Source organism: Carex rostrata, chromosome 11 (genome assembly GCF_964058835.1).
Source record: "Carex rostrata chromosome 11, lpCarRost1.2, whole genome shotgun sequence".
Classification (NCBI taxonomy): domain Eukaryota; kingdom Viridiplantae; phylum Streptophyta; class Magnoliopsida; order Poales; family Cyperaceae; genus Carex; species Carex rostrata.
The window spans coordinates 3320979-3331200 of NC_135928.1; the positions used below are offsets into that span (position 1 = coordinate 3320979).

Genomic DNA, 10222 nt, shown 5'->3' on the forward strand with positions numbered 1-10222 from the left:
CTAAAATGCACTAGATTTCTTTAATATTCGTGTCTAAGCAGATCGCTACGGTCCGGATCAACTCAAAATTTGAGTTACCTTACTTGATATGAATTCAACATACTGCCTCCGGAAAGGACCACAAGTACAAGAATTCGTATCCTCTGAGATATCTCAAACTTTGCATGACTTTACGGAACATTTGAACTGTTTAAATAAGTTCTGCACGAATCTCAAAGCAAAAATAATACAGGCCCCTGCGCTATCACCGAATAGGCACCGGACACGTCGGTCACGCAAAAGTTGAGATATCTTAGAGGATACACACTCAAGGTACAACCCGCCTCACCTGTCCTCCCTACCGGTTCTCCTACACTAATATCTGCACTACACTTGCTGTACCAAGCATTCACCTACCACAATAGCACCTGACCATAACCATAGTATCAATATAAACCCGCAACAATTCTAAACATTTCTGAACTGACGCAGAAAATCTCCTCCTCTTTCCTCTTCTCTCTTACCAGCACCCTCCTCTCCTTCGCTGTGTTGGAAAATCGTCATTCTCCTCCTCTACCTTTCCGCCACCCACATTTAATGTCGACAATGAGCTCCGCCGTGGGAATCGACGCCGGAAATGCCACATCAGTAATCGCCGCCGCGCGGGGTCGTGGTGTCGACGTGTTATTAAACGAAGAATCCTCTCGCGAGACCCCTTCGTGTCTCTCCTTCTCCACGTCCTCCAACCATCGTCTCTTTGGCTCTGCCGCTGTCGCTTCCCACACTCTCTCCCCTTCTTCCTTCTTTACCTCCCTCAAACACCACATCTATACCCGGCCCAGCCACGAGAACACCGGCTTCTACCCAGTCCAGCTCTTCGCCATGCTCCTTGCGCACCTAAAATCTATCGCTGAGACGAACCTCCAAACCGCCGTCAATGCGTGCGTAATCGGGATCCCTTCCTACTTCACCGATCTCGAGCGCCGCGCGTATTTAGACGCAGCCGAGATTGCAGGTTTGAAACCGCTAAGGCTGATGCACGACCTAACCGCGACGGGTTTGGGATACGGGATTTACAAATCCGATTTCGGATCGGTGAATCATGTGGCTGTGATCGATGTGGGGGAATGTGACACTCAGGTCTCGGTCCTGGCTTTCGATTCAGGTGGGATGCGGGTTCTTTCGCATGCATCTGACCCGACTTTGGGGGGAAGGGATTTTGATCAGGTGTTGTATGACCATTTTGCAGAGAAATTCAAAACTGAGTATAAGATCGATGTGCGGAGTAATAGGAAAGCTAGTGTTCGGTTACTAATGGCTTGTGAGAAGGTGAAAAAAATGCTGAGCGCTAATGCTGAGGCACCACTCAGTATTGAATGCTTGATGGAGGAGAAGGATGTTAAAGGGTTGATTAAGCGGGAGGAGTTCGAGAAAATGTGTGCTGGGTTGATAGAGCGGGTGCTTGATCCATGTAGAAAGGCCCTTGCGTGGTCTGGGTTGCAGGATGTGGATAGGATGAGTGCAGTGGAGCTTGTTGGGTCTGGTTCCCGGGTGCCAGCCATTTCACGGGTCTTGGCTGGGTTCTTTGGTCGAGAAACGAGCCGCACCATTAATGCCAGTGAGTGTGTGGCAAGGGGTTGTGCTTTGCATTGTGCCATGCTGAGCCCAGTTTTTAAAGTTAGAGATTATGAGGTTGGTCTCTCATTCTTATAACTTTTTTAATTATAGGTAGGTATTGTTTTCCCTAGTTAAATTTGTATATAAGGCAGATAACTGGATTAACTGATCCTTTGGACACTAGAAATTCGTGTTTTCTAGTATTGCCGGCAATGAAAAGGGTGTCTCATCAAACACCTTAACAGTTGAACCTAGGGGGGCTCGGGGTGGGGGGTTGATGATGTAGTTCAAGGTTGGGCATAAAAAAGCAGCAAATTTGATGAAAAGACTGGCTGAGTTATCATTCTGGTACATAGAAATCAGTACCTTAATCTGGCAAAGCGCCCTAAATTCTCTTATAACTTTTAGGTGCAAGATTCATATCCTTTCTCAATTGGATTGGCCACAGAAGAAGGCCCTATTTCAACATCTTCATCTAATGCCATTTTCAGACGAGGCCAACCATTTCCAAGTGTTAAAATTCTCACTATCCATAAAAGGAATACTTTCAGCTTGGAGGCATTCTACACTGACCCAGCTGAATTGCCGACTGGAGCTTCCACTAATATTAGCAAATTTGAGGTAAGAACTATTCAGTTAGGTGTTCTGAATTTCATACACATCCACTAAGCTCTGGAATATTTGATTTGTCCCGAAGTTCTAGGAAATGGATTGACATTTTTTAAAATCATACGAAGCTGGTAAGATAGTAATTTGAGGATGGTTCTTCTGGTTTATTTGGTATTATTAGTACTGGATGACTCTTAAGTGTGCAATAGCAACACAAATCAAATGCAATTTTTGGAAAGCTAGGTTTAGGTGGAATAAACTGGAGTTGTTTTATTTGGCTTATACATACCGAACCTGGCACAGTGATGGAACTTTCTAGGGAAATAGATTACACTAGCAGATCCACCTATTTTTACATTCTTCTCGTTGTTGTTGGTGTTGGTGCAAAGTTCCCAATGATATTTTTTCTGACTATTTGAATATCTGTTAAACTTTTTGTAGATTGGGCCATTTGAGTCACACAGTGAGAAATCTCGAGTCAAAGTCAAAGTCAGGTTGAATCTCCATGGAATTGTTTATGTTGAATCTGCTACTGTAAGGATTATTATTTATTATTTATAACTCTATTGTGCAAATTATTGTTGTTGTTTTTTTATTGTAAATGACGGAAAAATTCCTCATACATCCAACTATGTTTGATTTTGTTGTTGGTAATGATAACTGTTAGAAGTAATTGAATCAAAAGTTGACCATAGTTCTGCAAATAAAAATAAATAAACTAATTTCAAAACTCCGTGGGTATGATTGGCAGCAATTTTGCTTAATTTTGAAGATAGTTAGTCCAGAATGAAATATTGTAAATATGATACTTTTTATACTATTACCTATTAAAACAATCTGATTATGAAGTGTGTTATTTATATGTCAGTTGATTGAAGAGGATGAAATAACTGATTCGTCAATGAGAGATGGAAGTTGCAAGGTCGAGGATATGGATATTGATGATGAATTCAGGTCCCAACCTGATAACACTGAAGCTGCAGTGAGTTCTCTCTAAGTGCCAAGTCAATTAAATTTACTGTTAAGCAAAATTCTATATTCTCTTTTCCTAATTGTATAGTTTTTGTAGGTAATTTCCAAAAAGCACCATATCGATCAACATTTGCTATGGAAAAAGAAATTGCACTTCAGTGTTTGCAATAAAACATAAGAAGCTACCTTTAATAACTAGCATTTGCACTAAACATAATTAAAAGGGACCTTTTGTTCTTTCTTTTCCTCATAAATTTGTGCTGCTTCAATTGACACACCCTAAGTAAAAGTTAATAGAAGCAATTGTCCTCATAAAATGATGATGTGACTATTAAGAAGAAAAAAGGAGAAAGACACTTGATGAATATTGGTTGTCCATTATAAAATGTGTTCTATTTTTTTTTAAATGCAAAAACCACCAATGGTTGTATTACACTATGCAAATAAGGATTAAACGTGTCTTCTTTTGTAAAATACCTGGTTTATATAGTTAAGAACTTGCAGTCAATGTGGACAGAAATGCCATTTGTGGTTTAAAAGTGCTTCCGGTTAATACCAGTGGCTATGTTACACTAATTTCATCTATACACTTTGATTTTGCTGGCTGTTGTCTAATCAGTACTAGCCCAATAGATAATAATAACAAAAAACACAACATTTTCTCTCAAATGTTCAGGGAAAGAATGACAGAAGGTTAAGAAAACAAGACTTACCAGTGAAGGAGATTGTACATGGGGGAATAGGCAGAGAGTTGTTTGGGAAAGCACAGGAGATCGAAAAGCAGTTGCAGCAGCATGACTTGCTCATGGAACAAACTAGAGATCGGAAGAACCAGCTCGAGTCCTATGTATATGATATTCGCAACAAAGTAAGTTTAATTTATGTTTTCTCTCCCTTTTAAAGCAATTCAATTTTGATAGGTACCGACTTATTGCAAAACTATTGCCTTTACTCCCCTTGTATCTTAGCTTAATTGTTCAACTGGGGATAGGGGAGGTGAGTTGACACTTAAATGGATGATATTCTTAGAAGAAAGGTACTGCAATGTGCTATTACCATTATAATGTGGCTTGATTCAAGGGTGTACAGTTTTGTTCTTAGAACAAAGGTACTGCAATGTACTAGTACCATTATAACTCTGCAGTGGTCATGCAGAAGCGTACCATATCTATAGGTCAGTTGCAAAATGGTTTCGTATTTTTGTTCTTTTGTTTTTTCCTTTGAACTATTATGGGGATTCAATGAATGGATATTAGCAAATCCAACAGAATGGAATGGCGGTATAGACCCCTGTTTGCTGCAGAACTCTCAGTTTCTGTATACTAGTACTAATGGTACAAAGCTTATGTGTGAATAGTTGTTTGAGACGTACCGGAGCTTTGCAAGTGAATCAGAAAAGGAGGGAATTTCTACAAGTTTGCAACAAACTGAAGAATGGCTTTATGAAGATGGAGACAATGAGACTGAAAAGGTTTATGCTGGCAAAATTGAGGAACTAAAGAAGGTAATTATGCTTAACTTTAGTTAACCTGTAATCTGTTCATCACAAGTTTTTAGTAGTTTTTTGCATTTTGCCCTGATTAGCTCCCAAAAGATCTCAATTATTCGAAGTTTCAAAACATCCTGATTTAACTCGATTAACCTTGAAATATGCCATCATTTTCTGTTGAAGTCCTCTAGTAGACTTATTTACATGATTTAGCCTTGAATTTACCTCATCCGAAAGAGATTTTAACAGAGCTAAATCTGCTGGTGGTATGCTAAGATAAGGACAAATTTAAAAGTGAAAATTAATGTTAAACTTGTTAAAGTTTGCACATGCAGTGATGATATATCTGTACCTTTACACGAGGTAGCGGTTTCTTTGATCTTGGAATTTTACTCAAATTAATTCCAACTGAGCACAATAAGTCTTTTGTATGCTCAATATAGTTCAAACATCCTCAGGTGCAAGAAACCCGAGTACTCAATAACCAGAAACTGGAGCAATAAAGTAAATTAATGAAATGAAAAACAAATTTATGTTTGCTAGCAAAATATCAAAGCATGGAAGGTTAATCAGGATGAAGTATTTAATTATGTTTATGTATTCATGTAAATTGCATACATGAGGTATTCAACAACAACAACCAAGCCTTAAGTCTCAAACATGTTGGGGTAGGCTAGAAATGAAACACATACACAAGGTATTCGATGTTATTTATTTACTTCAATAAATGCAGTCAATGATCAAGTTAATTTCATCTGTCTTTTATTTATAAAATGGTTCATGGGTGATAACATTCTGGTTTATTATAGAGTTTAAGTCTCTTATATGTGCTATTTGGATTTTATTTTGATGAAATTTGGCATTATCACTGAGCAATCTATACCTAATCCAATAATTGCTTAAATGTCCATTTTTTATGTTTAGATTTCATATTCTATCATATTTGCTGAAAATGTACTTGTTTTCTGAAATTAGCTGGTGGATCCGTTAGAAAACCGGTGTAAAGAGGAAGAAGCAAGAGCTGTGGCCGCGAGAGAGCTTCTTAACTGCATTGTCGGCCATCGGATGGCTGTTGATTCTTTGACTAGCTATGAAAGAGATGCTGTAAGTTTAAATTGCAAAAGAGAGATGTACTTCTCATCCTTTCATTGCTTGGTATCCTAAACCTGTAGACAATGTTGAAATTGGTATTATGTACCCTTGCACTTTATTCATTTTCTGCATATCTCAAACCACCCTTCAACTGCTGCTATTTCATGTAAAGGTTAGCTGGGGATTGGTTTTAGAACTTCTATTAAGTTTAGACAATGTTGAACTTAATAGGCCTTGTGTACAATTGATATTTCTTGTTTATCACATCTGTGTCAGGTAATATTTTTGAGGATTTGCAAGGGCACGGATGAATATGTTTCCTTTCCATATGTATAAATGGAGACATTCCCTTAAAGCTTCTGGTCTTTTTTTCCAGGTTTTGAGTGAATGCAGCAAAGCTGAGCAGTGGCTAAGAGATAGGTCTCAACAACAGGAGGCCTTGCCCCGCAATGTGGACCCTGTTTTGTGGTCTCATGAAGTTGTTAAAAAGACCGAAGAATTAGACTTGTAATTTTTCCTGTTTTCTCTAAATTTTCCTACTTGACTTATTTCTGAAGATTTAAATAAAATGCTCTAACATTTGTTTTATTTCTTTCCAGGATGTGCAAAAATATAATGAGGACCTGTGGTTCCAGTGAGGACAGAGAATAACCGACAAGATTAACATAACAAAATTAAAAAAAAATAACATTTTTGGGAATATTTTAGTTAGTAATTATACAGTATAAGTATATAAACTAAGCAAAACCATTGACTGGGCTTTGAACACCAGGTTTAATGATTTTTCTGTAGCTTATTGCAAAAAAAGAAAAAGAAAAAAGGAACAGGAGAAACATCAAAATCATGTTCAACCATTGCCTTTTCTCGGTTGTTCGTTTACCTTCTCTATTTTTGATAGACGTGTTTTTCTATCGGGTTTGTAGAAACTTTTCTAATTATAAATTTTTGGTCGTCGACTATGCAAAAATGTAAGTAATCTATATTTTAGAGGGGACAATGGCTCCTCTACTGGTCTTTCCGCCAAAGCTTTGTTCATTGGATATTGTTGATTTAATCAATTGCAATGTGTCCAAAATTAATAGAAAATATCTAATATGTTTTAATTTGAGTAGAATTAGTGTTCTTAAGTTAACTACGTCATTGAATTCATTGATGAGTTAAATTCCAAAATCTATTGGATTGGTTTCAAATGACAAATTTAAACCGTTTTGATGTCATTGATGAGTTTAATTTCAAAATTTATTGGATTGGTTTCAAATGACAAATTTAAATTGTTAAAATTGACTACATGAGTGATGCATTTACATGCAAAATTTATAAATTTTTTATCTAGTATTATAAAGTCAAAGTGGTCAATAATGATAAAAAAAATGTTTTAAAATTAATTTGTAAACCTTCTTTTTTTATCACTTGATTTTATACTAAATTAATTCGCAAATATAAACTAAAGATATTATTGTCTTTTGATGTTGGTCCTTTGCATCAGCCAGTCACCATAATAGAAATTTCAGACTCTGATACCTTGGAACGAAAAAGCTCTCTGAAATTGGATCCCGGATATGGATTAGAAGAGTCTGATGTAAAGAACTACCTAGCTGACCGGGTTGTCTATGATGAGATTGATCGAGTTGTTGGGTTGCTTCCTCCAGCTTCTGTTTCTCCCCTCGACTCTACTTCCAGCTCTTTTGATGATGATGCATTAGTTACTAGTCGTATTCATAGCAACTCTGTTCTGTAATAACTTTAGTTTTACTATTTGGTTCTGCTATGCTATCTTTTATGTTACTTGTATTTTGTAGATTTAGTCTTTTGTTAGCTGTGCATCTCCCTTTTTATTTGTATGAGTCCTATGCTTAGTGTCAAATTTTGTAAATGAACTATTATGTTTCCTAATGAAGCTGATGGGTACAATCCATTTTTGTCCAACAAAACAAAATAATAAAGTTCGAAAATTTATAATTTGTGCATGTAAATGTCTCACTTGTGAAGTTAATCGATTTCAACAGTTTAATTTTAGAGTTAAACTCACTAAGACACTTCATGAGCTTAAGAACACCTTAGTTCTACTCCTTTAATTTGCAGTAAATATCAATTTTGTTTGTGTAAAAATTGACGAATCTTACAAAATTTTGTTTGTGTAATATTTGAGATATAACAGTCAATTTAGATGGTTTAATCACTTGAAATGCCTCTGTTATTAATATAAACATCTATTATGCATGCAATTTATGCAATTTGTAGTAATGCTATACAACACTTGCTTTTGGGATAAAAATTGATGTATACGAAAAATTGCTCTAAAAATAATTTGTGCGAATTTTAGATTTTTTTTTTTTTTTTGAACCATCATTGTCATTTTTTATTATCTATCACTTCAAATATGTATGTAATTTGTTGTAAAAGATTTACTATAGATTTTGTTTGTATAAAAAATGGTGTATTCTTATGAAATTGCTCTAACGATAATTTGTGCTAATATTAGATAATATTTCAGGTATAGCTCTAATTTTGATGGTTTAATCACTTGAAATTACCCCAGACTAGTGGTTTAATGGGCGGGCGGGTACGGGTACGTCTCGGGTATGGGTATGACGGGTACTAGGGTATACGGGTACGGGTATGTCGGGTATTTTTTTCAAAAACCATACCCTACCCGTCCTATACCCGCACCCGTGTACCCTTGACGGGTAGGGCGGGTACGGGTATTTTTTTTTTTTTGCTGTTTTTTATTTCTGGTTTTTTTGTTGGTTTTTTTTTGCTGGTTTTTTTTCTGGTTTTTTTGTTTATGTTTTTTTGTTGGTTTTTTTTTAACAGTGTCATATAAATGTTATTACGTGTTTATAATTCGACTTTTAAAATATGAATAATTCAATATCAAATAGTGTGTATATATATACATAAAATTATCAAGTCACATCTTTATAATTCCTAAATAATTAAAATTTGTAACATATATATATAAATTATTCTTGCCAAAATTTGTATGTTTAGTCGGCTAAGTACAAATGTATTTATTTATTTCTTTACACGAGTCATTTTATTTTATTTTTAAATTCTCATTCTAATTATATAGTTTCATAATTTATTTATATCTCGAAATTTTTAAAACAATAGAAGTTACCCTTCTCATTTATTCCGGGCTTGGGACCGGCTATGTAAAATAACATAGGCGGAGTTCTAACTTTTTTTTTTTTAGTAATTCTTCTTTAAAATGAATAATTTAAAAACTAATTGAAATATTTAGAAATTTATAATTTAAAAAATAACGATAAAGACTAAAAGAGGTTAGAAATTTATACCGACACTACCTATCTAGAAGTTCTCATTCCTATACCATTCTTCGCTCTCTTTCGTACCGTTTGAATCCGAATTAGCCTGGTGCCGCGCCTCGGTACCGCTTTCTTCAGTGTCGACTTCGGATGATGATGCTTCAGGCACATGTTGCCTGCGCTCTTCAGCTTGAATCCAATCTTTCAAGTACACAAGTCTTTCAAAAACATGTGGACCCAACTTACTGCGTTTATCGGAGAGGATCCTGTTCGCCGAACTGAAACAACTTTCGGAAGAGACGGTTGACACGGGCACGGCAAATACATCGCGAGCCATCATCGCCAGTGTTGGAAAGGCCCTTTGATGCCTCCTCCACCATGCCATGACGTCAAGTCCATGTTCATTTTCGTTCATCATCGATACATAGGTCACTAGCTCGCTTGTTGTTTGTGGTTCGATCTCCGACTGAAAATCTGCTAACAAACCACCACTGCTAGTGCTCCTGGAAGTGAAACTATTAAAAAATTTAAAAAAGTTAGTGCACAAATAATGTATATATTATAAATAATAAATATTAAAAAACACATGTATATTTATATTCATACCTAGGTGTGGCATGGGACGAAGACGGGTTTTGGTTGGCACTCATTCTTGAGTTGTATATGTTAAACATCTCTTCGAATTTCGAATCCACGTATGCCTCCACCCTGGTATTGTCTAAACGTAGATTATCTTTGTACCTTTGAACTACTTTGATCGTGTAAAACTTCTTGTATGCCGGGTTGAGGCAGTTCGCGATAATCGCGACTAGCGGTACATCTTCCCAATATTTGAGAAACTTTTGTTTCATGGCATCTACGATTGGCGTGAGAGATTTATCGTGGATTTCAGCTTGTTCCAAATGACAATACACCTTGGAGATGTCATAGAGATGTCTGAGCAACTGAAATGACGTCGGTGAGTACGAGCAGGATAGTTGTACGGTTGCTGTAAAAAAGGTTTGAAGGAAATTGCATAGCCTTTGTAGTTGCTCCCATTCTCCGTCGGTGAGTTCCAACTGTAGTGCCTCGGGGGTGGAGCTTCTCAAAAACTCCCCTACGACAGCTTTGTAAGGAATGCATCGCTTCAACAACCTATAGGTAGAGTTCCAACGGGTATCTATATCCCAAGGTACTTTCAACTTGTCCAATCCAT

General features: G+C 36.5%; 1 protein-coding gene across 1 annotated transcript; it reads left to right on the plus strand.

Moving 5' to 3' along the window:
• Positions 1–474: 474 nt before the first annotated feature.
• On the plus strand, positions 475–6783 carry LOC144561608 (heat shock 70 kDa protein 16-like). The gene is made up of 9 exons (XM_078310620.1): positions 475–1671; positions 2005–2217; positions 2647–2739; positions 3074–3187; positions 3854–4045; positions 4535–4681; positions 5642–5770; positions 6135–6265; positions 6358–6783. The coding sequence occupies exons 1-9, from the start codon at positions 577–579 to the stop codon at positions 6407–6409; spliced, it is 2166 nt and encodes a 721-aa protein (XP_078166746.1). The 5' UTR covers positions 475–576; the 3' UTR covers positions 6410–6783.
• The last annotated feature ends 3439 nt before the right edge of the window (positions 6784–10222 follow it).

Bases quoted from the DNA above. Each gene is read 5' to 3' on its own strand.
- LOC144561608 (XM_078310620.1), top strand. From the start codon at position 577: ATGTCGACAATGAGCTCCGCCGTGGGAATCGACGCCGGAAATGCCACA. The intron at 4,046-4,534 runs GTAAGTTTAATT...ATGTGTGAATAG, and splicing joins TATATGATATTCGCAACAAA to TTGTTTGAGACGTACCGGAG. The intron at 4,682-5,641 runs GTAATTATGCTT...TTCTGAAATTAG, and splicing joins AAATTGAGGAACTAAAGAAG to CTGGTGGATCCGTTAGAAAA.